Source organism: Podarcis cretensis, assembly GCF_951804945.1.
Source record: "Podarcis cretensis genome assembly, chromosome: 14".
NCBI lineage: Eukaryota > Metazoa > Chordata > Lepidosauria > Squamata > Lacertidae > Podarcis > Podarcis cretensis.
In genome coordinates this window covers 29,105,146-29,132,533 of record NC_137183.1, presented here as the reverse complement: position 1 = coordinate 29,132,533, position 27,388 = coordinate 29,105,146, and the positions used below count along the sequence as shown (strand labels likewise).

The 27,388-nt window shown below is 49.8% G+C and overlaps 1 protein-coding gene across 2 annotated transcripts in view; it reads right to left on the bottom strand.

Annotated features, from left to right (window-relative positions):
* ADAMTS7 (ADAM metallopeptidase with thrombospondin type 1 motif 7) overlaps positions 1–27,145 on the bottom strand; it is a 67,766-nt gene extending 40,621 nt beyond the window's left edge. The window contains exons 1-15 of one of the 2 annotated variants that reach the window (XM_079953599.1): positions 26,967–27,145; positions 24,285–24,673; positions 22,621–22,819; positions 20,874–21,061; positions 19,379–19,462; positions 17,342–17,466; positions 16,188–16,337; positions 15,049–15,192; positions 11,685–11,829; positions 10,619–10,711; positions 9,081–9,226; positions 7,876–8,045; positions 5,978–6,111; positions 4,526–4,646; positions 3,263–3,507 (exon numbers count right to left, since the gene is read on the bottom strand). In XM_079953599.1, coding sequence (XP_079809725.1) covers positions 3,263–3,507; positions 4,526–4,646; positions 5,978–6,111; positions 7,876–8,045; positions 9,081–9,226; positions 10,619–10,711; positions 11,685–11,829; positions 15,049–15,192; positions 16,188–16,337; positions 17,342–17,466; positions 19,379–19,462; positions 20,874–21,061; positions 22,621–22,819; positions 24,285–24,673; positions 26,967–27,033 — 2,400 coding nt within the window. In that variant the 5' untranslated portion in view covers positions 27,034–27,145. The remainder of the gene's footprint in view (positions 1–3,262; positions 3,508–4,525; positions 4,647–5,977; positions 6,112–7,875; positions 8,046–9,080; positions 9,227–10,618; positions 10,712–11,684; positions 11,830–15,048; positions 15,193–16,187; positions 16,338–17,341; positions 17,467–19,378; positions 19,463–20,873; positions 21,062–22,620; positions 22,820–24,284; positions 24,674–26,966) is intronic. The other variant, XM_079953600.1, reaches the window with a different exon arrangement.
* Between the last annotated feature and the right edge of the window lie 243 nt (positions 27,146–27,388).

The window sequence follows — 27,388 nt, the reverse complement described above, 5'->3', positions numbered from 1 at the left end:
TCAGAAGTTCGAATCCCTGCGACGGGGTGAGTTCCCGTTGCTCGGTCCCTGCTCCTGCCAGCCTAGTGGTTTGAAAGCACGTCAAAGTGCAAGTAGATAAATAGGTACCGCTCCGGCAGGAAGGTAAACAGCGTTTCCATGCGCTGCTCTGGTTCGCCAGAAGCAGCTTAGTTATGCTGGCCACATGACCAGGAAGCTGTACGTCGGCTCCCTCGGCCAGTAAAGTGAGATGAGCGCTGCAACCCCAGAGTTGGCTACGACTGGACCTAATGGTCAGGGGTCCCTTTACCTTTACCTCAGGTTACAGACACTTCAGGTTACAGACTCTGCTAACCCAGAAATAGTACCTCAGGTTAAGAGCTTTGTTTCAAGATGAGAACAGAAATTGCGCGGCGGCAGCGGGAGGCTCCATTAGCTAAAGTGGTACCTCAGGTTAAGAAAAGTTTCAGGTTAAGAACAGACCTCCAGAACAAATTAAGTACTTAACCCGAGGTACCACTGTAATAATAATAATAATGTCTCCACAGTTGAAAGCAGCAATGCTTCTGAATGCCAGTTGCTGGAAACCACATGAGGGGAGAGGGCTGTTGTGCTCAGGAATCTGGCTGGATCTTCTTTGATTGACTGATTGATTGATTGATTGATTGATTGTCTCTATTTCCCACCTTTTCCTCCAAGGAACTGAAGGTGGTGTACATGGTTCTCCTCCCCATTTTATCCTCACAACAACCCTGTGAGGTAGGTTCGGCTGAGAGAAGGCACTGACTGGCCCAATGGTCATCTAGGGAGCTTCACGGCCGAGTGGGGATTCGAACCCTGGTCTCCCAGGTTCCAACACGCTAACCACAATAGCTTTTAAGCAAAGAACCAAAGTTATTCTTGGAACACAAAATGAATAACCTGCCAGGGCAGTGGCAAAAACGACAGGGGAAGAAGGCGTGTACCGAAAGCCCCCCAGCCTGGCATGCCTCTGATGCCCCCCAACAAGGTGGTGTGATTTAGGAAGAGGAGAGATCCCTGCCTGCCTGCCTGGTGGGTCTCAAAGCCAGCTCCTTTGTTTCAGAATTCACAAGCAGCTGGAGGAAGACAAGCAGGGGTCAAAAAAGGAAAAAGAATTCCTTTCCTTGTCAAGCTGGAAGGGGAAGAGAATGTTAAAGTAAACACCTCCCTGCAAGAGGGGAGAGAAAAAGAATTAGCCCTGAGAAATCCATTTAACTCCTAAAGAGCTCTCCTGGGAAGTCTGACTGCTCCAAAGCAAAGGCTTCACTGGCAGCCATGAAGACACCCACCAGACTTCCCTGCAGAAAAAAATGGCGATGAACTGTCCATACAGGGAGGGCAGGAGCCTGTACCACTGACAGGAGGGGCCCTATGGTGGTCTCCGCATTCATAGCAGCCTCTGGAAAGGTCGGAGGCCCTTGGTAGTGCCTCTCCTCCAGCCCCCTCGGCAAACCAGGCCAATGAACCAGATGAGGGTGATGGGAGTGACAGTTCAAGACATCTGGAGGGTTCTGAGGAATGCTGCAACAGATTTCAATTTCAGCTGGGCAAGAAAGAGGCCAGGTCCACCCACGGAAGACAGCAAAGGCTTCCCAGATCAGCAGGAACCTCCCGAATGCCAGATGCTGCCATTTCCAAAGTAACTCGAGAGGAGCGCTTTGCTCAGAACTTCACAGAGCAGCTTTGCAGAACAGAAGCGGCAAGAAGCATGGCTGGCGGGGGCAGGCAAAGCTGTGAAGATGGAGGCTATGAAGCAATAGCCAATTTATTTACATGCTGCGTTTCCCAGAAATCTGTAGTGCGTGCTCAAAGCAGTTAACAGAAAAGAGACAAACCCAGTTCCTGAAACGACAAAGTCCTTGTTCGCAGGCCATTTTAAACTACAGGGAAACTGAACTATGGTTTTAATTTGAACCCTGGCGGCGCACATGGCGGCAATTGTGGGCGCGTGGCTTCTACCTCCCTCCTGGCGCTAACACGCTGTTGTGAGCCAAGACATAGTTTGTTCTGGTGCACTCTGCATGTTCATGGATAAACCACAGTTGAACTATTCAGTGGTACCTCTGGTTGCGAACAGGATCCATTCCAGAGGCCCGTTCGCAACATGAAAAGAGCGCAACCCGCAGCAGCATGTCTGCACATGTGCGAGTTGCGACTCGCCGCTTCTGTGCATGCGCGTGACATCATTTTGCACTTCTGAGCATGCGCGAGTGGCGAAACCCAGAAGTAACCCTTTCCGGTACTTCCGGGTCGTCGCAGGACGTAACCTGAAAGAACGTAACATGAGGTATGACTGTAGCTTAAAATGGCATGGAAGCAAGGCCAAAGAGCCTCGTGGCACCTTAAAGTCTGACAAATCATAGAATTGTAGTGTTAGAAGGGATCCAGTCGTCATCTAGTCCAACTCCTGGCAATGCAGGAATCACAGCTAAAGAACGCCTGACAGGTGGCCATCCAACCTCTCTTTAAAAACCTCCAATGAAGGAGAGGCCAACACAACACCTTCTGAGGGAGTCTGGTACACCGTCAAACAGCTCTCAGCATCAGAAGGTTCTGCCTATTATTGAGTTGGAATCTCCTTCCTTGTAACTTGAAGCCCTTGGTTTGGTTCCTCCACAGTGGAGCAGCAGTAAACAAGCTTGCTCAATCTTCCATGCGACAGCCCTTCAGATATTCATAGATGGCTATCACATCCCCTCTCCGTCACCTCTCCTTCAATCTAAACATACCCAACTCCCTCCCCTGTTTCTCCTAAGGCTTGGTTTCTAGACCCTTGATCATCTTGGTCACTGTGATTTCTGCATTGCAGGGGGGTCAGACTAGATGACCGTGCAGGTCCCTTTCAACTCTGCAATTCTGTGAGAGCACAAATACCATACTGTTACCTACAAGAGTTTTGGGGTCTATTTCAATCAACTCTTTGTTGGCCGCGAAATAACCTTCCACTCCAGCTTGAGCTGGGAGGGATTGTTTAAACACAAGCCAGGGATGAGCAGATTCCAGGACACAGAATCACCGAGGGCTGAAAATATGTTTATGACCTCGGCAGCCTCACAGCTGCAGTCGGAGAGTGAAGTCTCAACAAGTGCTGCTTTCCCTCATGCCGAAAAGCAGGGCTTTAGGAAGCTGCACCTGTTGAATTTCTGCTTCCTGTATCTTAATTAAGTCTGTCCAACTCTGCAGCAGTGAGTCCACAACAGTGGCACACTCGACCCAGAACTCACAGGTTTCAAAGCCCAGCACTTGAACCCTCTGCAAGTACCTGAATCCACACTGGCTCCTCCGTGGGGCCTGGAGACGTGAGGTTCTCCCAGTTCCCAGTTCTCTCGTAGGTGAAGGTGGTCCCGGCCACCTTGTAATCGCCGTTCCATTGGATGGTCCAGCCGCCATTCAGGAAGTACTTCTCTGGATCTTCGCTTCTCAAGGCCAGGAAATTCTCTGCTTCCGCCACCTCCTCGATTTGGATCTCTCGTGCACCAGCTGGGATGAGGCCAACATCAACATAGCCTGTTCAGGGGAATCAAGCTCCTCGTCAGTTGCAGGTTAACAGGACAAAAAGTACTCCTTTCTGTAAAGGGGAGTCAAAGTCCCCTTTTCTGAATGTCACTAGAGTAGTCCCTTCTTGAATGCCCACACCCTTTCCCAGAATGCCTGTCATTCTACTGTGAAAGGAAATGGCCACTGGGAGACCCAGCGCATGACTTTACCAAGGAATATTTTTTGGTGGAGGGGAGAAAGGAGGAGGGATGTTTCTGAACAGAGCACATGAATGGGACAGAGAAAATCCTCCAACATTTGCCAAAGGAAAGCATGTGATGTGAACACAACACTCATTGGTGGGTAATGGAAAAACCTCAAAGAAGAGAGGGACCTCTGTGAGGTCTAGCCTCCTCCACATTTGTACCTCTAGCTTACATCAAGTGCACCTATATATCCTTGTCACAGTGCTTCTAATTCCACAAATGCCAAGTTATCTGGAACTTCTCAAAGATGGAAGGGGACTGAGGAGGGAAATGAGCAAGCTGGGTCCAAGAAAGGCACCATTCAACCCTCCCCACCAACACCCCTCCATCAGTGATGTTGGTAGGTGTTGTGTATTCAGTGCTCTGTGTTTGCCTGAGCTTCAGTCTGGACCAAGGATTCTGAGCCCCTGTGTTCTGATTCGATATATGATATCCAATCACAGAACATTTCAGGATTTGGGCCTCTGCCATTGGCCCTTAAACTCTGAGTCATGATTCGCTGATTGGAAGTTTTGACAGCCAATCATGTTTGGAGTGGGAGTGGCCCAGGCCTTCAGAAATGTATATAAGCAGTTGCTTTGCCCTTGTTGTCCAGTTCTGTTAGTTCAATAAAGGTTCTTGCTGTTATTATATAGTATAGGAACCGACCTATACTTCAGTAGGCATCCATTTATGTTCTGATCCATGTTCATTCATTGCAGGCAGTCCCATTTCCATTTCTATCCTCTGACATCCCACCTTATTCCCAACCAGGCCCCCAAATCTGGCAGAAACATCCTCACCCAGCCCATCGCTCTCTTCAAAGGTCTTCTTGACGGTCTCGCAGGTCGACCCGTCTCCACGGCACACGCCGCATCGATCCTCCACAGCATAGGAGTCAATCTCATAGTCACAACCGACGTTCTGAAAGGCATCAGGGACGGGTGATGGGTTAGTCACCTCCAGAGCAACTGAGGGGAACTGTAGTCCAAAAACCTAGGGGCTGCTTGGGTGGGGTCGATTGGATCTTCACACTGGCTGACTTCTGAGGCGAAAATCCAGGCTTGCTCTCTGAAAGTCCAGGGCAAAAGCTCAAGGGCGCATGCATTTAATTACACAGTCACTGGACTTGCAATGTACAGGATATACATGTATAAAGAGATCATAAGTAAATACATAAATTCTAATAGGCTGCAGGGAGGAGGAAAGACAGGCCAGCAGCCACTTTAGACTAGGCTCATGCACTGCCCCAACTCATGAGGAGACCCTCCCCACCCCCAATTTCCTGTTCCTCTCTGAGAAGCCGGAAGAGGCAAAGTATGGATTGCTCTACATCCCCATTCACCTGTCATCACTTGGAGGGTTTTGAATCCTTCTCTGGCGCACCAGCCTCTCTGATCACTTAATCCACTGGAGTCAGCGACAGGCTATTTTAAAACTCTCCAGGGGGACCTTCCTTTATCAGGGAGAGAAGTTGGCAGGCTAGGTTTGGCAGGGGAACTCTGGATTTGTTCCTTTCCTCCGGAAACCTTAGGCATCGTCAGGGTTTGCAAGAAATTCCACGCTTACTGTTTCCATGGTCTCTTTCCACTCACAGAGACCCTGCCTACCCGGGCAGTTTTGGCCACAATACAGAATGTAAAGTGGCTGGGTTCTAGATTGCACCAGTGTTCGAAACTCCCATTGTTCTAGGCACATTTTGCGACAGGGAATTTCATTAGGGCGAGCCGTTTCTGAGCTCTGGGTGCAATATTGCACCTAAGATTTCAGATTAAAACTGCAGAGTAGTAGGAAAGAAGGACTTTTTCTGCCTCCCCATTTCCAGCCCCTCTCTGAAGACTGGAGAAGAGATCCTCATAAGAATATTAGGGGGTTGGGCAAGGGAAGGAATAGACCATGTGAAAAATGAACATCATATTTTAGCTGCAATTCATTCATTTTCAGCTTTCTATTCTTGTTATAAGAAAGGCACGCCTAGACATTACGTTGTTGCGCCCATAACCTAGGTTTAAGGGGCCATTTAGCTCCTTGCTTTCCTATCTCACTGGATTGCACCACCACCTTGGATTGCAGGGCTGTGTCTCCGAAGGCTCTCTCACCTGACTCACCATGCCCTGCATGTAGAATGTTAGCAGAGCACACTTCAATATGCTAGATTACTACATGCAGGGATCTTCTTATAGGGCGAGGGCTAGTCTCTAAACTCTCTCTCTCTCCTCCATCCAGGGAGTCACACTTCCCCAAACCTCTCCTACCTTACAGATCCCATTAATGCACATGTCTCGGCTCGAATTTCCTTCGTGACACGGGGTCCCGTCAATGACAGCGTCGCGGAGCTTTTCTGCAAAGTACTCGTTCTCCGGGCGACAGTGAAGTTCGCAAGGGTTAACTGCGGATGTCAGAGAGAAAAGTCCAGACACTTGACTGCCTCTCCTCTCGTCTCCTCAAGCCGTATGGCCAAAGAACAGCTTGCCAGCATTAGGTATTCAATACATGAGGTGTTACACATTGCTGGTCCCATGCAGAGATGCGGCGGGCACCCTCACTTTTGATTTTGAAGGGTTTTTTTATGCTGACCAGCCTGAGCAGCTGTTTAAAATGGCCACTGATTAGCTAGTGTCAGCTCAGTGAATGTTTTGTACTGCTTCTCATTTTAATATATGTTAATATTGCTGTACACTGCCCTTATCTTACAAAAGGGTCATATATAAATAATACTTCTATAAATAAACACACATTTATCTGAGCTAAGGCAGGCGCTGACTCTGATGAGATCTTGGCACCTCCTTGAGACTTTCTTGTCCACACAAGCACTTGCTGGCTGCTTAAGTTTTTAGCTTAGTGTGTGCATAGCTACTGTAATGGATGTATGGGGGTTGCTCGTGCATAAGTTGCCACCACTCCTGGCTAGGTAGCCTGGTTAAACCTTTCCTGACTGGACAGCCCTTCACTTCGTGGCTGTTCAGTCGCTAGCAGAATCCGTTAGTGGGTGTTTCTTAAGCTTCTTCCAGCACAGAAGCTCTTTGACGCCAAGTCTACGCCTGCTTTTGTTGCGCGGAAGTCTTCTGCGCAGGGTGGGTGTGGGCAGAGGAGGACCTGTGCTCTCCCCGCTGGTCTCCAGCGAAGAGTCCTGGAGACCCCTCTCCAATTCCCCCAACCGCCCCCCTTTATCCCTGGTGTTACGCTGATTTCCTTCCCCAGCCGATGAGTTCCCTCTCTCCCTGCTTGGCCCTTCTCCGGTATCGCTTGGGAGCCCTGCCTTCACTGCTGGCTCTGATGTCAGTTCCCTGACAGCTACAGTATGGATTTTTATTTATTATATTCCATATCCCACTTTTTTCCTCTAAGGAGATCAAGGTTGCGTCCATGGTTCTCTCCCTCCTTATTTAATCCCCACAACAACCCTGTGAGGTAGGTTAGGCTGAGAGGCAGTGACTGGCCTAAGGTCACCCAGTCAGTTTCTTGTCTGAGTGGGGATTTGAACATGAGTTTCTCAGGTCCTAGCCTGATAGTGATCCTACACCACCACCCCTCTCTCTCTCACACACAACCATGAATAGAATCTTACTGAGGTTACAAATAGATTAATTTGTGTGTGTGTTTGAACTGCTTTGCTATTGCCCGGAGGAACAGCAGCGTGGTGCAGTGGTTAGAGTGCCGAAACAGGAATTGGGAGACCAGGGTTCAAATCCCCTCACTGCTAAGAAGCTCACTGGGTGACCTTGGGCTGGCAACTTCCTCTCTGCCTAACCTACCTCATAGAGTTGTTGTGGAGATTGAAAGGGGGGCAGGTAACTGTATAGGCCACCTTTAGCTCCTTGGAGGAAAAGTGGAATAGAAATGCTGCAAATAAGTAAACAAATAAATGTTTTAAATAACCGCAGGAGTAATCGTATAAATTCAGCAGTAGTCAGAGTCCTGGACTGGGGCCTAGGAGACCAGGACTTATATCTGCCATGAAACTAACAGGTGGCCTTGGGCCAGTTGCTACCTCCCTCAGCCTAGACTACCTGCCAGGGTCGTTGTGAGAGAAAATACAGAAAACCATGTATTCCACATTTTGGAGGAAAGGTGGAATACTAATACATGCATACATGCATAAATACATCTTTGCTGTTTTGCTGGAGAGAAAGAGAGAGAGAGGTGGACTCACTGTTATTAGGGAGTGGGGTCCATTTGTACAGCTTCCCCTTGTAGGCTCTGCTGTTGAAGCGGCTGCATTGGAGTTGGCGGAAAGAGGGTCCCTCGGAGGGGCAGGGCTTGGTGTTGCAAACCCGGAAGCGCTTCCTCTCCCCCAGGCAATACTTCCCACCGTACTTTGGCCTGAGGTTGGGACAGAAAGACCGACGAACACCCACATTAGGAAGAACTATCTGACCATAACAGCTGTTTGATGGCGGAACATAAGATCTTGGAAAGCAGGGGGCTCTCCTTCATTGGAGGGTCTTAAGCAGAGGTTGGATGGCCAGGGAGAAAGGGAACCGCATTTCTCCTTCTCTCATTATGCTAGAACTCGTGGACATCCAAGGAAGCTGAATGCTGGAAGATTCAGGCCCAATCAAAGAAAAGTCCTTCACGCAGCACACAGCATGGGCGCAGCCAGGGGGCAGGGCAGGCAGCTGCCCCCCCCCATCAAGTAAATAAATAAAAATACTTAACTGAAAGTAGAAATAATCAGAATACAGTGGTACCTCAGGTTACATACGCTTCAGGTTACATTCGCTTCAGGTTACAGACTCCGCTAACCCAGAAATAGTACCTCGGGTTAAGAACTTTGCTTCAGGGTGAGAACAGAAATTGTGCTCCGGCGGCATGGCGGCAGCAGGAGGTCCCATTAGCTAAAGTGGTGGTTCAGGTTAAGAATAGTTTCAGGTTAAGAACGGACCTCTGGAACAAATTAAGTACTTAACCCAAGGTACCACTGTATCTGAAACTGATGTTAATTTTTAAATTTAACTTCCTAGTTTTCAAACGACTGAAGATTTTGACAGGTTTTTTCTGAGCACTTGGGCTCAAAAGAAGGTAATTTAAAACAACAGTTGTCGAGACATTTCATTCCGAATCTGCTAGACAGAGACAGACGGAGGATGAGGACAGGTGGGTGTCCTGCCCACCCCCTGGCCTGGGCAACATAAATCCTGGCTACACCCATGGTGCATAGTTAACCTATGGAACTCCCTCCCACCGGAGGCAGTGATGGCCACCAACTTGGATGGCTTTCAAAGAACATCAGACAGATTCATGGACGGGATGCTGGACTAGAAGAGCCACCGGCCTGATTCAGCCGATGCTCTTCTCATGTTCTCATATACTCCCCTCACTCGCCCCCCACTGCAAGCAGAAGGGTCGGTCACTTACGTGGGGCTGTTGCACTGCCGCTCTGCGTTCTGCACGCCCGCCCCACAGGTCCGAGAACAGGCCGCCCAGGAACTCCAGGCCGCCCAGCCTCCGTTGATGGACTCGGGGCGGTATCCCATGTGGACACATTCCCCATTGAAGCACCACTGTGGAGGAAGGGAAGAAGGAGGAGTACATCAGATGAGGCTGGCCTGGACATCCAGGCTCAGGCCAAGCCTTCTTCCAACCTGGCACCATCCAGATGTTTTGGACTACATCTCCAAACTCTTAACAACTGTAGCAGAATTTCAATACCTTAGCAATCATATAAATAGACATGTGTGTGTGTGTCTATGAGAAAGATTCTGGGCTTCATGTTTGGGGAGTTATTTTAGAAAACCCACAGGCAATATCTGAAAGTGCAAGCCTGAAGCAGGCAGTTTGATCATTTTCCCTCTTCCTAATTAAGTACAATGTTTTCTCCGCAAACCAGCAGAGCATGACTCACAAATTCTCTTTAACTCGTGACAGCTTTAAAAGAGGGGAAATTATGTCCTAAAAGCCTCACGACCAGAACAAATGGCATGATCCGAACCTAGAAGCTAATAGTAGAATAAAACCATTATCGTAGCCTAGAGAGCACTTTTTACGAGGTGACTCATAAACCAAATTAATAAAATAGATGTAATAAACATTATGTCCAAATGAAAGGTTGTAGAGCAGTGAGTGAGCTCTCAAGTTTGTAAAACTCTTCATCAGGCGGGAAGCTTTTTTTAAAATAAAAAGAAGAAGAAGAAGAGAGGGTTGTGGAAAAAAGGATTTTGTGGATTTTGTAAAAGCAGCCTCTCAGTCTTCAGTTTGGGATAGCTTTAAGGCAGAATTGGGAGAAGGCCCTGACAGATTTAATGAAGGCAGCCTGTGGCTGGTGTGTGAACATCTCAGGTTGCACCCAAGACCAGCGGGAGGAAGAAACTTGAGATGCTCTCCTTTAAAAAAATAAAAACAATAAAGCCAAGAGTAATTTGGGTTCCATCTCCATCTCTAATTGGAACACACTTTCTTTGCAGTGGAAAGAAAGGAAAGAGTGGCTGCCTGTATATACTGAGCAAGAGTGCATTTTATAGAGTCAAGTAGAAGCCAAATCCGGCAGTGGGAACACAAAAAGCTCCCTTAAACCAGGTCTGACCACTCATCTACCTAGCTCAGTATTGTCTGCACTGAGGGCTTATTCACACACACCTTTTGCCCTGCACTTTTCAGGCACAGCTCTGCACTTTAAAGTTTCATGTCTGAGTGCTCCGTTCTTTTCGCCCTGGAGTTTTCACAGTGAAAACCTGCCCTTTAAATCTGAAGCACCACAAATGGCTCTTGGCGAGGCGCTTCGGCACAGAGCTTTAAAGTAGTGTGGATCATGCCTGGAAAGTGTGGAGGAAAGTAAAATCTCCTTAAGTTGCAATAGCAGAGGTAGCCTGTGGTCACCACCCAGTGAGCTTCATGGCTGAGGGAGGATTTGAACCCAGCTCCTAGTCCAGAGGAGCATGCGTTTGCAGGGGAATTACCTTGCCTTCGTCGCATTTGGTGCCATCGACCGCTGCGTCCAGCTTGGAGTGACACGTGTTCCCCACGGAGCACCACAGCGTGCTGCAGACACTCTGTAAGACGAGAAGGCAATAAAAAGAGGTGAGGAGTTTTCTCTCCTTATGGGTGGAATGAGCCCCACACTGCCCTACAGAAGAGAAAAGGGGAGAAGCTCCCACTTATTCCTTTCTCATCTCCAAATCCAAGAAGTGCAGTTTCCCTGCCAATGTGGCCCCCAACACTCTGGATTCTTTTTGACAGTCTTGTGTGAACCAATTTGAAAGGAGCACAGTAAGAAAGGCACTGAAATTGGCATTCTTTATGTAGCACCATCAATGTACAGATGGTGCCTAATAAAGTAAAGACAAGCGAAAATGGACAGGTCCCCGCTCCAAGGACCTTACAATCTAACCCAGCCTTCCCCAATTGGGTGCCCTCTAGATGTTTTGAACTACAACTTCCATCAGCCCCAACACAGTGTGTCTGAGACCGATGGGAACTGTAGTCCAAAAGATCTGGAGGGTGCAAGGTCGGGGAAGGCTGGCCTAAACTTTCATGGTGTGGGAGGCTAGCAAGGGAAAGGTGAGCATACAGCAGAAAGTGGGGGAAGAGGAATGGAGGAAATGCTTGTGTGGTGTAGTGGTTAGAGCACCAGACTGGGACCTGGGAGGCCAGGATTTAAATCTCCCACTGGGCTGTGGAGCTCTCCTTCATTGGCAGATTTTATACAGAAGTCGGATGGCCATCTGTCAAGGATTCTTTAGCTCTGGTTCCTGCACTGCAGACGGTTGGACTAGATGACCTTTGGGGGTCCCTTCCACCTTTACAGTTGTGTGATTCTATGGTCACAGTACTGGCTCTACCAGGGGTGAGCTGCTTACCCAAATCTTGGCTGAACTGGCCTCCTCTCCACTGACGTTTCCTTCTGGAGAGAGTTTCTCGGACGAGATTAGACCCCACCCCGACCTGCATACCCTGTTTGGAATTTGATGCTGCTGCTGTATCCAAAATAACTGGGGAGCCCCCAAGGCTCCAGCCCCTCCTTACATCCATATCTTCACAGTAGGTGGAGTAGGCACCATACTGGAGCCGGCACTGATGGCTAACATCGTAGAGGACTCCCGGAGGGATGGAGGGGAAGTCAATCACATCTTTGGCTGGTGGGTCATCCAGGCAGAGCCCCCAGCCCCGGCTGTGGAGAGAAAGGCCCAAATGAAAGGGGTGAACACAAAGCCATGGGTTGCTGAATTAGCCAAAGGCCTGGGAGAAGGGGTGTGTTTTCACCTGGTACCTAAAGATATGCAACAAAGGCTTTATAGGTCAAAACCAGCGCTTTGAATTGGGCCTGGAAACAAATGGGCAGCCAGTGCTGTTGGGCCGGGATCGGTGTCATATGCTCAAAACTGTCTTGCCCAAGTGAGCAACCAAATTCTGCACCAGCTGAAGTTTCCCAACAGTCTTCAGAGACAGCCACACATATAACATGTTGCAGTACAGTGGTACCTCGGGTTACATACGCTTCAGGTTATAAACTCGACTAACCCAGAAACAGCACCTCGGGTTAAGAACTTTGCTTCAGGATGAGAACAGAAATCGTGCTCCGGCGGTGCAGCGGCAGCAGGAGGCCCCATTAGCTAAAGTGGTGCTTCAGGTTAAGAACAGTTTCAGGTTAAGAACAGACCTCCAGTTGTATTGTATTGTTTTGTTTAATTCTTTTTCTTTCTTTTGTAGTCTTTAAAATGTTAATAAAAAAATTTTAAAAAAAGAAAAAAAGAACAGACCTCCGGAATGAATTAAGTACTTAACCCGAGGTACCACTGTAATCTCACCTAGGTTACCAGGACATTGATGACAGAAGTTAGGCTATCCCTGTCTGGATAGGGGCAGAGTTGGACCACCAGCTGAAGCTGATGGAAGGTACTACACGCCATCAAAGCCACCTGAATTTCCAGGCTGGCTTGAGCCCCAGAACCTCTTATCTGACACAATGGCCTCTGCAAGCAGACCTTGAGCCTTTAGGCAGGGTTCCACCTCATTCCCAAGTGAGCCCAAGGCAAGGCCTGAGTGGCTTGGCTCATTCGCTACCTTGGAGCCATGGGCCTGAAATCTGGGCTAAGGTGCTGGTTGCTTCCTCTGTCACAAGAAATAGCAAGAAAAGGGCCGACAGGCAGCTGGACTGCAGCTGCTGCACTCACAACCTCTGTGGTTCTTTTCTACAAGAGCCAAAGCGGGGAAGAGCAGCTGGGCCAAGCAGGAGCTGACAGACAGACCCCCAATCCCCAGGCGCTTGGCTTAAGTGCCCTGGGGGGAGGCAGCGGAATTGGCAGCAAGGAGGTGTTAAAAATAAACAATGCCGGAGGAAAGAATTTGGCACAACCTTTCCAAGAGGACCAATCTCATCTGGGACAGGGCTGGAGTCCACACTAGAAGCACAGGGCCAAGGCAGAGCCAAACTCCTCCTTGATCAAGGTTTTAACTGTTTATCTCTCATTCATGTAACCCACACACTTTGATTCTGAGTGTCGACCCACATACGGCCATCCAGTGATGCAGTGTCAAAGAGATAAGTAACTATTCAACCTTTAGAAGACACCTGAAGGCAGCTCTGTATAGGGAAGGTTTTTTTTTAAAAAAAATATTTAATTGTTTCATTATGTTTTTCTATATGTTGGAAGCCACCCAGAGCGGCTGGGGCAACCCAGTCCGATGGGTAGGGTATAAATAGTAAAAAATACTATTGTTATTTTGAGGGACGCGGGTGGTGCTGTGGTCTAAACCACAGAGCCTAGGGCTTGCTCATCGCAAGGTCAGCGGTTCGAATCCCCGTGACGGGGTGAGCTCCCGTTGCTTGGTCCCTGCTCCTGCCAACCTAGCAGTTTGAAAGCACTTCAAAGTGCAAGTAGATAAATAGGTACCACTCCGGCGGGAAGGTAAACGGCATTTCCGTATGCAGCTCTGGTTCGCCAGAAGCGGCTTAGTCATGCTGGCTACATGACCCAGAAGCTGTACGCCGGCTCCCTCGGCCAGTAAAGCGAGATGAGCGCCACAACGCCAGAGTCAGCCATGACTGGACCTAACGGTCATGGGTCCCTTTGCCTTTACTATTGTTATTGTTGTTGTTATTGAATAGGATATCTCTATTTTCAACAGATAAATGTTGGAGGGTATGGGATCAGGGTGAGGGGCAAATTTCTGCAGTGGAGTCCCTGCCTCAAGCCTCCTAGAACTGCCTCATCAGCATGAAAAGCAAACTTTTCGGCCACTGTGTGCTTCAAAGTTAAGCACTGAGAACCAAGAAAAGACAGGTGAGCCTTCTGTTTCAAGAGCGTGGGGTGCAAGTTCTCCTACGTACCATGAAACTTCAATGAAAACACAACTGAAGTCACCTGAAAGAAGATCTTGGAGCTCCCCAAATAATTTGCCCATGTAGATGCACAGAAAATAGTAGCGCCAAGTCTATTTTTTCCAGCCAGAACTCAGTTCCAGCACCTCTGAAGTGAGCACCATTGCCATTATAAGAGAACAAGGGAGGTATTCATGGTGAGTCCCTGCACCTCTTTTTCTAGAAAAATAGCACTGAGCAGAACTACCTGAAAGGCAATGCACGGAGATCTGCCTTGGTCGTTGGAATGCAACTTTAATTATTATTACTGTATATTTGGATCTGCTATCCCACTGTATCACTACCCTAAGGAGTCTCAAAGCGGCTAACAATCTCCTTTCCCTTCCTCCCCCACAACAAACACTCTGTGAGGTGCATGAGGCTGAGAGACTTCAGAGAAGTGTGACTGGCCCAAGGTGACCCAGCAGCTGCAGGTGGAGGAGCAGGGAAGCGAACCCGGTTCACCAGATTACGAGTCCACCGCTCTTAACCACTACACCACACTTGCTCTCTTTATGGGATTATTGCATAATCTTCAAAACGGCATAGGTGTGAGCGGGCACCGGTGTGACTATCGTTTGCAGTGTGCAGTTCCTGCAGAAGTCCACGGCTTGTGACTCAGTCGGTAGAGCATGAGACTCTTAGTCTTAGAGTTGTGGGTTCAAGCCCCACATTAAGCAAGAGTCCTCCGTTGCAGGGGGTTGGAATAGAGGACCCTCGGGGTCTGTTCCAACTCTACAGTTCTATGATTCTATGGCTCATAATTCAAAAACCACCATGTCAAAAAAAACATTCAAAAGCCTAAAGGGGCATTGACTGCAGGAGCCCTCTCTGCTGGTGTCAGCACCCGAGAGGGTCTGTAGGGAAGGAGACGATCTTTCAGGAATTTGGGGGTCAAGTCGTTTTATTGACCCAAATGACCCAATGCCTGGCCCCACCCCTCCAACCCACACAGAGTGAACAACGACCCCTTCATCACATCCACAGCTATTGAGAGCTACGCCAATGGTAATGGCCCCCCAGACTTACTCGAGGAAGCGGGTGATGTACTGCCTGCTGCAGTGGGACCAGGTGAGTGGCGAGGTGTCGTACAGGAGCTGTGGAGACATGATGAAAGGTCTTTTCCCAACTGGCTCACAGTCATTGCCGCTTCCGTCATGCTGAATCCCAAAACTGTAAGAGCACAGCCCCGCAAAGGGGGAGGTGAGCCACGCGCCCAGAGACACGACCGCAAAGGAGCTTCAAGGGGGCACCCCAAGATCCGGGACGGAAGCCAAATTCACATCCACACACCCCGGGGCGGGAGTCTTCCCTCCCCAAGCCTTTGAGGGATCAGCCTTGGCCGACCAAGTGCTCTCCAGGGGGGTTGAGACTACAATTCCCATCAGCCCCAGCCAGCAGGGTCATGTGACACTGGGGCCATGCTGTCTGGGGGAAGAGGGAGGTAGCAGGCTCTACATCAGGGGTTGGCAAGGTTTACCGGCCATGGGCCAGATCACTCCCACGGAGATTGTCCGTGGGCCAGACTGGCGCAGCGCGACGCCGGAAATCGCATCTGCGCATGTCCACGGCGCCGGAAATTGCTTCTGTGCATACCCAGATGCCAAAAATCATGCCTGTGCCAAAGTGCTTTTCGGCATCTAGACATGCGCAGACGTGATTTCCAGTATCTGTGCGTGCGCAGATGCAATTTCCGGTGTCGCTCAGCAAGTCCCTGCGCTGCACCAGTTTAGTGCAGCACGTGGGGGACCCGCCAAGCAGGCAGCTTGGTTCAGGGGCGGCTTGTGGGCCAGTAAAACGGTCTTCGTGGGCCGCATGTTGCCGACCCCTGCTCTAAATGCAGCATTCCCAGACCTGGTGACCTCCAAATGTTTTGGACTACAACTCCCATCAGCCCCAGCTCAAGCTCTCAAGCAGGATCTGACCACAAGAGCCTTCACCCCTCCTGTGTTTTCCAGCAACCGGCATTCAAAAGCATTGCTGCCTCCAACTGTGGAGGCAGGGCATGGGCATCATGGCTAGTAGCCATCAATAGTCCTCTCCTCCACAAATTTGCCTAACCCTTTTTTTAAAGCATCTAGATTGGTGGCCATCACTGCCTCCTGTGGGAGGGAGTTCCACAGTTTAGCTATGCGTTGTGTGATCAACGAGCGCTGCCCCTCCAGTACCTGTGTCCAAGTTCGTGAGCCACAGTGAAGGCCAAAGGGAGTCCCGTGTCCTCGTTGATGTTGCAGCTCCTGTGAGGCTGGCACATGCCGGAGACGTGAGACAGGCCGAGAGTCTCACAGGGACGGTTCATGGCGGCACAGAGGTCTTTCCTTTCCCAGGCAGGCAGAAAACACACACACATGAGGAAAAAGAGGCAGCAATCAGCCTGGTGTGTTTGCATAAAGGGTTGTGCAGAGGTTCTATCACATCCGCTGTTAATTGCATATTCATTCCAATCTGAGTAGATAACAGCCAGTGTAATGTAGCTGTTAGATTGTCGGACCTGGGAGATCAGGGTTCGAATCCCCACTTGGCTAGGAAACTCACCGGGTGACCTTGGTTCAATCCTTCCCCCTCAGCCGAAAGTATGTGGGAGGATACTTGAATTGATATGTACTGCATATGAAACTTAATGTACCACTGGACAAGTTACCGTAGCTATATGTTGTTTTTGTATTTACATGAAAAGCAATAAAAATTATTTGGAGGGGGTGGTATGGGGAAGACGAGCAGGAGAACCATGCATACCGCCTTGAGCTCCTTGCAAGGAAAATAATAATAATAATAATAATAATAATAATAATAATAATAATAATTTATTATTTATACCCCACCCATCTAGTTGGGCTTCCCAGCCACTCTGGTCAGCTTCCAACAAAATATTAAAATATTAAAAGATGCTATATATATGTAAGAAATAAAACCAACAAACCTGGTGCCCTCCAGATGTTCATAGAATTGTGGAGTTGGAAGGCACCCCCAAGGATCATCTAGTCCAACCCCCTACAGTGCAGGAATCCTGCCCACAGCTGTTCCTGGGTGGGCTTGAACCACCAACCTTCTGGTTAACAGCCAGATGCACGGACCCATTGCACCACACAGGCTCTATGTTGCATGATGCCTCCAGCTCTCTTTACCACCCCAATCGCTGGCTCTGCCAGCTGGGACCGAAGAGATCTGGAAACCTACGACATCAGTGGGGAACCACATGGGATGCCCTTGTTCGTAGCGCATGGATTTACCACTCAGAGACCTAAAAAAATGTTGGGCGGTTTATAAATGCCTTCAAAGAAATGCATGGCAGCACCAGTGCAGAGCCTGAGCAGAGCTATACCTTGTGAGCAGGACAGCCACATCGTGGTGCAGCGGATGGTCGTCCCCCTTCACGTTGATGGCCTTCTGCCACTTGCAGAAACTCCTCAAGGTGTTGTCTGCGTGGTGAGTGATTTTCAGGTCGTCCTACAGAAGCGGAGATGAGATACTTTGGTCCAACCCCACCTGTGCCCAGTTCTGGGCATCACTATTTAAGAAGGATGTTGACCAGCTGGAAGGTTTTGCAGAAGAGGAGGACCAGGATGATCAAGGGTCTGGAAGTCAAGCCTTATGAGGAACAGTTGAGGGAGATGGGTATGGTTAGTCTGGAGAAGAAGAGACTGAGAGGAGGTACGATAGCCATCTTCCAATATCTGAAGGGCTGCCTGTCGCATGGAAGATGGAGCAAGTTCTGCTGCTCCAGAGGGGAAGACTGGAACCAATGGATTCAAACAACAAGAAAGGAGATTCTGAATAAATATTAGGATAAAATTTCTGTTAGCAAAAGTGCAACAGACTCTCTCGGAAGATGGTGGACTCTCCATCAATGGGGGTTTTTAAGCAGAGGTTGGCTGGCCATCTGTCAGGGATCCTTTAGCTGTGACTCCTGCACTGCAGAGTGTTGGTCTACATGACCCTTGAGGTCCCTTTCAGCTCTTCAATTCTATGATTCTATGCTTTGCGCTGTATTCCTGGTTAGCATTCCATCAAGACACACTTTGGGGGCATTCCCATTACTCTGTGTCCTCCACCTTATTATTTACAAAGCTCCTAATAGGGTCAGATACTAAACCGGCCTTTGCCAAGCTGTTGCACTCTCCAGACATTTTGGACTACGACTTCCAGCAGCCCCGGCCACCGTTTCAAGAGATCCTGGGCCTCGTGTATCGCATTGCTGATGTGCCTGTTGGCATCATTGCCCTGAGCAACATGTCTTGCTGTTGGTCCAGCCCTGCTTTGAAGATTCCCCCTCCCCAATAATTGCATGCATAAGCATGCAATACAAGCACACAGCATCTCTTCCCAACACACCCTAGCAGCCTAATCTGCACAGAAATGCACACACCCATGGACAAATTAGAAGACTCGTGCATGAAGGACCCTCACAGCTGCAAACCACCGCCTTGGACAACCTTTCCAGGAACACTTCCTGCCTTTCACAGAGGCAGCGCTAGGCTGACAGGGGAAGCCTGAAAAAGCCACTGAAACTGCTTCAGAGAGAAATTGCTATGTGGTCTGTGGGTTGTGTAGAGAGGCACCTAAATTCCCAGAGGCCGGTTCAACCTAATTGCTGAAAGTTGCTCCTACATCCTGTGAGGTGCTGGCAGGAACAGAAGGTGTGCTAGCTAACCTCAGAATCATAGAATTGTAGAGACAGGAGGGACCCAAACGGTCATCTAGTCCTACCCCCTGCAAAGTAGGATTCACAGCTAAATGCTTCTGTTATTATTATATTTCTTTATATACCACATTTTCCCCAGACCAGAACTCAAGGCAGCTTACACAAATAAAAAACGACGCAGATAAAATGCAAAAAGCTAAAAGCGTATAGAATGCAATTGTTAAAAAGTAATTAAACTGATAATAATAATAATAATAAAAATAAAAAGTGGGACGCAGGTGGCGCTGTGGGTTAAAGCCTCAGCGCCTAGGGCTTGCCGATCGAAAGGTCGGCGGTTCGAATCCCTGCGGCGGGGTGTGCTCCCGCTGCTCGGTCCCAGCGCCTGCCAACCTAGCAGTTCGAAAGCACCTCCGGGTGCAAGTAGATAAATAGGGACCGCTTACCAGCGGGAAGGTAAACGGCGTTTCCGTGTGCGGCTCTGGCTCTGGCTTGCCAGAGCAGCGATGTCACGCTGGCCACGTGACCCGGAAGTGTCTCCGGACAGCGCTGGCCCCTGGCCTCTTAAGTGAGATGGGCGCACAACCCCAGAGTCTGTCAAGACTGGCCCGTACGGGCAGGGGTACCTTTACCTTTACCTTTTAATAATAAAAAAACACCTGAATCTATTAAAATACAGATAATGAAAACAGCACAGTGGTATTAAAAACCTCTTTGTACCTCTTCTTCTTCCAGGAAGATAAGGCGCACAATGGAAACATGGATAGGGTTCCCAATGCTGGCATCGTGGAACATTCCGGCCACCTGCGCCAAAGGAGAAACAGAGCTGATGAAGGCTAAGGGGGTAGAGGGTGGGAAGACTCCGCTATCACCACACTCCCTTTGTAACTCACACTCATTCATTGCAATTATATCCCACCTTTTTCTCCAAGCAATACATGCTTCTCCCCCTCCTCATTCAAATCCCTGTGATGTAGTTTGGATTGAGAAAGGCAGTTAGCTTCATAGCCAAGTGGGGATTTGAACCCTGGTCTCTCAGGTCTTAGTCTGGCATTCTAACCACCATGCTACACTTGGTCCTCAGAAGATCAATGCTGGTGTTCAACGCTAGTCCTGCTCAGAGCAGACCCACTGAAGCTGATGGACCCGACATAGGGCTCATCCATGCTTCCGTCTGTCCCACTGCTTTCCTTCGGGGAAAGTGGCAGCTTGACACTGAACTGGAATAAACAGCAATAGGATTTTACACAGATTGCCTTTTCTTCTGATTTAGAGTTAAGATGTGATAAAAATTTCACACACAGTTACAGTCGTACCTTGGAAGTCAAACAGAATCCGTTCCGGAAGTCTGTTCGACTTCCAAAACGTTCGGAAACCCAAGCGCTTCTGATTGGCTGCAGGAAGCTCCTGCAGCCAATCGGAAGCTGCAGAAGCACCATTGGACATTCAGCTTCCAAAAGAACGTTCGAAAACCAGAACACTCTGGGTTTCGATCGTTCGATAGTTCAGGAGCCAATTTGTTCAGGAGCCAAGGTGTTTGATTTCCAAGGTACGACTGTACCTATAAAAATGTTACATTAATATGAATGTTACTAATATATAGAAATCAGTATCAATTCCTTTTTCTTCTCACACACTCTCCCTCTCAGTCTCTGGCTTCTCGCCCAAGGTCCAACAAACTCTCAGTTCACCCACAAAAGTCTCACAACAGCGGAAATCACCCTAGTCTCTCACTCTAGACCTGTTACTATCTTCTTTAGTGGGTTCTGCAAACCACTACAGTGGACGCTCGTGTTGAGAATGTGATCCGTGCGGGAGGCACGTTCGCAACCCGCAGCGTTTGAAACCCGCAGTGCCGTGTCTGCGCATGCGTGGGTTGTGATTTGGCGCTTCTGCTCGTAGGCAAAGCACAATTTAGCACATCTGCGCATGTGCCCAAACTGGGAAGTAACCCGTTCTGGTACTTCCAGGTTCGGCGTGGTGCGCAACCCGAAAACACACAACCTGAAGGATCTGTAAGCCAAGGTATGACTGTATTCTGAATAATACTTTTTATGGGGTAGGGGGCATTGGGGCTGAGTTTATGGGACCAAAGGGGAATTGGCCTGGAAAAGTTTGGGAACCACTGGTCTAGTGCATTGAACAGCTTTCCCCACCCAGCAGAAAGACCGGTTCTCTCTCTGCGGACTCAAGGGACTCCTTCTCAAGGACTCACCATGTTCATGACCGTCAGGACGTACTTCTCGACGTTCTCACTGCCGTGATACTTGACCATCTTGGTGTCGGCCACCACCAGGGTCTCCACCCACTTCTCCTTGCTGACAGAGCGCTGCTTGATCCGCCGCTTCCTCCGCCGCTTCTCCTCCCACTTCTCTCTCTGCTTCTCAGAGGTCTCGAGGCTTTCTTGGAGGTTGAGAGGAGAAGATGAGAGGATGCCTAGGACCCTCTGCTGCTACTGCTCATAAGCTGGTCAGCCTTGAAGCATCTGGGTCCCTTCAACAGGGGTATGGGCCCATCTGTGCCCTACAGATGTGGTTAGACTCCATCTCCCATCACCACTCATGACCACTGAGGGCAGCAGGCTTGGGAAGGCTGATGTCACTCAAGGATGGGGAACCTGAAGTTCTCCAGATGTTCTTCAGCTTCCACTCCTAACACTGCCAATTGACCATGCTGGTTTGGCCTGGTGGAAGTTGATGTCCAACAGGCTTCCAACCCCTGGATCTATGCCATTTTCCCACTCAAATAAAGGGATCTAATATACCTCTTTTCTCTGCAACAAGGATACATGCCCACCACCCAACTTTGATTCTCCAGGCAAGTTTTTGCTGTAGTCCAGGGGTGGTAAAACTTTGGCTCTCCAGATGTTACTGAACTACAACTTCCAGTAGCCAGGATAGTCCAACCGTGGGGGCGATGGGAGTTGCAGTTCAGAAAAGCTTCTGAAATCATGTTTTGAATGGCAGGGGGAATCCTAAAAGCAACAGGGGCAAACTCTCACCCCCAAGCGAGGCTGCCTTCAGATGGAAAGTGTTTACTGTAGGGGAACAGTATCCGTGGCTAATCAGTGTCTCAACGCAAAGTGAAATCTACAAGTTAGACTCTCCCAGGCAAGGTGGGAGGCCCAAAGTGCAATCAAAACCCACAGAGAACATCCCCCAATTTGCTCCAGAGGCTTTTTTCCCCCCAGCGGCAACATAGATGGAGCTTTTTAGGAGCTGCATGGCATGAAGAAAACCTTGCCCTTTGGGGAATGCCCAGTCAGGGCTGCACCATCTCGCACACAATCCCCGCTCTCTCTTCCAGCCTTTGAACTGCAGTCACGGTCAATTAGGCAGCTGGAAAGAGAACTTTGGAAACAACTCCCCTGCAAAAATGCAGAAAATGCTCTTCTGAATTGTGTCCAAAAGATTTTGGACAGCCTTCCCCAACCTGGTGCCCTCCAGATGTTTTGGACTACAACCCCCACGTGCCCCAGCCAGCACAAACATATTTTTTCTACTTTTTTTTTATGCAGGCATATTGTTTCTAAAGTTCTCTTTTCATCCATGCTGGCTGGGGCTGATGGGAGTTGTAGTCCAAAACATCTGGAGGATGCCAGGTCTGTATTTAGAGCTCAAAGGGTCAAAACCAGCCCTGGTCTACTTAGCAGAGCCACAGCTGAAAACATGTCCCCAGTAATTTTCATTAAGAAGCATGGATTCAACATTTCTCTGGATAAAAAGTCCCCCGCTGTAGACTTAATTCTGCTTTTCTCACCCACGACTGCTGTTCACATTGACACGTACATTCATGTGAGCGGCATTCATGCCGTTAATGTCACATCTAGGCGACATATAATGTGAATTTTCGAATAACAAAGTCAGCATGCAATCTCGCGGAGGAAAGTAAGCAAGCTAACACATTAGGAAGCTTCCTTCAGCCAACAAGTCGTTTGTGAACCAGGAGGAGGGGGGAGTTACCTTGGACCCCGCACATCCTGACAACGGCAGACTGCTTCCTGTCTTGTTTCGTGCTCACGACTGAAATAAACTCTTCGGCCTCATAATCTGGGACGTGGCGTCTATATATCTTGTGGGGATGGGCCGCCTTCTCCCTGGAGTTGCTCTCAGGCAGTGGCTCAATAAAGAAGTCTTCGTTAGCCAGCCGGAAGACTCCTTTCTGGAGACGACAAGAGTCATCATCACTACGGTACATCAGTTTCCAAAGAGTTTGCAGATGTGGTTGCAAATAACATAAGAACATAAGAAGAGCCTGCAGGATGAAGCCAATGACCTATCTAGTCCAGGAACCTGTTATATAATAAATAAATAAACCTGACTATAATAAAACCTTTCAGGATTGGACCGTCACTGAGAGTGGAATGAGGCTCCCAACATCAGTGGTCTCAGAATCTCATGTGTGTTGCACATGATCTCTTCTGCAAAGCTTTCCAGGGCACGCCATGCAGGAGTCTTGTTTGTTTCCTTTAATCACAATATCTAAGAATAAAACATTACTTTTTTTTTATAAAAAAAAAGGAAAAAGAATCTGCAAAGGAGACGAGACTTATAATTACCTTTACTCGTGCCGAACAACAATCGCCAAACCAGATGTTGTACAAAAACATAACAAAAGAGGGATGTGGCACTGAAGGTCAGCGGCATTTATAACTTGCCATTAAGGAAGTTTCCAACTCTACAATGCATCAAAGCCACCAGGTCAGTTTTTAAGCCAGGCTTCTCCAACCTGGTGCCCTCCAGGTGTATTGGACTACAACTCCCATCAGTCCCAGTAATGATGAGAACACAGCCATGCTGGCTGGGGCTAATGATGTTGAGTTGATGGGAATTGTGGTCCAAAACACCTGGAAGGCACCAGAATCATAGAATTGTAGAGTTGAAAGGGACCCCAAGGGTCATCTAGTCTAACCCTCTACAGTGCAGGAATCTCAGCTAAAGCATCCTTGACAGATGGCCATCCAACCACTGCTTATAAACCTCCAAGGCAGGAGAGTCCACAACCTCCAGAGGAAGACCATTCCACTGCCAAACAGCTCTTGCTGTCAGAAGGTTTTTCCCTATGTTTAGTTGGATTCTCCTTTCTTGAAACTTGAAGCCATTGGTTCAAGACCTGCCCTCCAGTGTAGGAGAAAACAGCCCTTGAGATATTTGAAGATGGCTATTGCAGGGGGTAGGGATGCGGGTGGCGCTGTGGGTTAAACCACTGAACCTAGGGCTTGCCAATCAGAAGGTTGGCGGTTCGAATCCCCGCGACGGGGTGAGCTCCGGTTGCTCGGTCCCTGCTCCTTCCAACCTAGCACGTCAAAGTGCAAGTAGATAAATAGGTACCACTCTGGCAGGAAGTTAAACGGTGTTTCCGTGTGCTGCTCTGGTTCGCCAGAAGCGGCTTCATCATGCTGGCCACATGACCCGGAAGCTGTACACCGGCTCCCTCGGCCAATAAAGCGAGATGAGCGCCGCAACCCCAGAGTCGGCCACGACTGGACCTAATGGTCAGGGGTCCCTTTACCTTTACTTTTATTGCAGGGGGTTGGACTAGATGACCCACTGGGTCCCTTGCAACTCTGCAATTCTACGATCCGATGGTTCTACATCTTAAGATGCAAAGAGTCCATGATGCTTACCAGCCCATCACAGGTGCTTAGAGCAGCCAATCCACTTTCTTGTTCCTGGTTCTGAACGGACCCAATCATATGACATGAGTTCTGCTTGTAAGCCTGGATCTTGGCGTGGGCGATGCCTCCAAACCGTCTCTCACTGACGAAGCCAGGAGCCAGGAGGCGGCTGTTCAGGCTCAGGTTGAACATCAGCTCCTGCCCTCGGTGGTACAGCTTGTAGAAAGCAAGCGGGCGATTCCTTGAGGAGATGGCCCTTTTGTACAGCGAGCGGTAGGACAGGTTGTAAGAGAGGAAAAAGCCTCGCTCGTCCACCTTGACGGGGTGAACGACGTCATAGCCAGAATCTTGTGCGTCAACAGATCCAACCCCTGCAGGAAATACTTTGGAATGATCATCTGGAAAGAGGAAGGGCCAGTCCCTCAAAGGTGGCAACAAGGTTCCAAGTGTTTTATACCAGAAGCTGGTCAGCAATAACTCACAAGGTGTCAGTGAACTCTTTATTCAAAGAAACAACCCAGCTCAGGCCTATTGAGCCCTGCAACTCTTCCCAGCAGATCTTGCCCCAATGAGGCAGTTGTGAGGCCAGTGTTAGAAACTGAGATATAAAAGCTAGGAGCTAAGTAGCACCTTAAACCAGGGTTATGGTCGCCGCAAGGATATGCCTAGGCACATTTTTTTCCTACAAGGTTATGAAGCTGAAGGAAGATGTGCTGGACTCGTCAGCAGGGTCACGCCAAGGGGCCAAAGGCGATGGCACTTGAGGCTCATGGAGAAGGAATGGTCGGGGAGTCTGACTGTCAGGAGCCTTCTCTGCCCCTTAACATTGGGGTCCCTCGCCCAGAGATTTCGAGAGGCCCCTAGAGACACCCTTGAGGTCCCTTCCAGCTCTACAGTTTTATTGTTCTACTAAGCTGGAATTGAAGAGTTGGACACGACTAAACAACAACAAGCTGGAATCTGTGCTTTCCAAAGCTTTATCACCTAAACTCTGGTTGGCCCAGCATCTGAGAGTGCAGGTAGACAAATCTTCAGTTTCCTCCACTCTGTCCTCCAGAGGCCAAGAGCGGGAGATGATCCTGGCTGCTGGGTCAGGCCAAAGGGGGCCCAACTAGTCCAGCATCCTGTTCTCTCAGTGGCCAACCAGGTGCCCCAAGGCAAAGCCCTCAAGTGGGACCTGAGCACCACATCACTCTCCCCTCCCACAGTTTCCAGGCTCTGGCGTTCAACATCATGCTGCCTGAGCTAGTATATACTTTGGCCCTTGTGGCCAGTAACTATTGAAAGCGCTATCTTTCATGAATGTCTTTCATCCTTTTTTAAGGGCTACAAGCCATGATGCCTGGGTGGCGCTGTGGGTTAAACCACAGAGCCTAGGACTTGCCAATCAGAAGGTCAGCGGTTCGAATCCCTGCAACAGGGTGAGCTCCCGTTGCTTGGTCCCTGCTCCTGCCAACCTAGCAGTTCGAAAGCACATCAAGTGCAAGTAGATAAATAGGTACCACTCTGGCGGGAAGGTAAACGGCGTTTCCATGTGCTGCTCTGGTTCGCCAGAAGCGGCTTAGTCATGCTGGCCACATGACCCGGAAGCTGTACGCCGGCTCCCTTGGCCAATAAAGCGAGATGAGCGCCGCAACCCCAGAGTCGGCCATGACTGGACCTAATGGTCAGGGGTCCCTTTACTTAGCCATGATGCCCAATCATGCCTCTGAATAACACCTGCAGGTGCTGCTTGTGGGGTTTCCCTTTGGGACATCTGGTTGGCCACTGTGAGAAGGGGGTGCAGTGGGCCAGTGATCTGATCCCGCAGCCAGGCTCTTCCTTCTCTTTTAAAAGCCATTGGTTTGACTTCGGGAGCCCCGGAAGTGCACTCCATTGTCTCTCAAGACAGGGATGCCAGCCGAAAGCCATCCAACTTGGTGGCTGTCACTGCCTCCTGTGGGAGTGAATTTCACAATTTAACTCTGAACTGTGTGAAGATCTCCTTTCTTTTCTCTGTCCTGAATCTTCCAAAATTCAGCATCACTGGGTGACCGTGAGTTCCAATGTTAGAAGGCGGGGAGAAAAACTTTTCTCTATCCGCTTTCTCAATTGGGACTCCAGAAAAGCTGAGATAGATTCCTCGGTTCTTCGGAGAAGGCCCAGCGGTTGCTACAAAGGAGACCCCCCCCCCCCCGAAAAACAGGCTGCCGGATGCCAGGAGGAGGAGGAGGAGGAGAGCCTCCCAGCTCCCCCCCCCCCACCGCCACAATCTTGCCACAAATATTTCCAAGGAGACAATAGAATTGGGGAGTGGGGGGCGCTGCTCCAAGCAGCCTTTTGCCCAGATTCAGTCCACAAACATCCAAAGCACCCACTGAAGTCTAGATGGCAGGCACTGATCTTTTCAAAGGAATGCATAGAAGTTTGTTGCTGCTGCTGCAAGAAGCTGCAACTTGAGCCGGGACCCGCGACTTGCCCCCGCCCAGCCACCCCGCGATTTGGCACCGTCTCCTCCTGCACCTTTGCCTCCGCCGGCCCTTCTTGAAAAGGCACTCTGTGCATGCTCCGAGCACCCTAGCTTTGCATCCCTCCCCATGCAATAGGAACTATTCCCTGCCAGGAGCCGGGGGCTGCAGGCGAAGCCTCCAAGGGAGAAAAGCAGGCGGCAGTGGCACAGTCCGACTCCCTACCCCGCTCCGCAGCACCCACCTGGCTTCTCGGTGCCGCCCCCCCGGCGGGCCAGGAGGGCGGCCACCAGGAGCAGCGGGAGGGCCATGCTGGGCAGGCGGCGGCGGCGGCGGCGGCCGGGGGGCGTCCTCAGGCTGCTGGCGGGGGGCGTCCGGCCGCCTGCTCCTCCATGCCCGCGGCTCCCGGCTTCGCGCCCTGGCCGGAGGCAGCAGCAGCAGCACGACGCGAACGCGCTCGCCGCTTCTCCGGCCCCCACGGCTGGCAGCCTGGCCGGCGGGACAGCCCTGCGACGACGCCTGCTGGAGACCGGCCGGAACTGCGCCGCCGCGTGGCAGAAGCGGGGTCTTGCAGCTCCGCCGCAGCCAGGGTCGCCCCTTGACCTTGTCGCTGTCCATCAGCTGGGAACCCACCTTGCAGGGATGTTGTGCAGGTGAAGTGGAGAA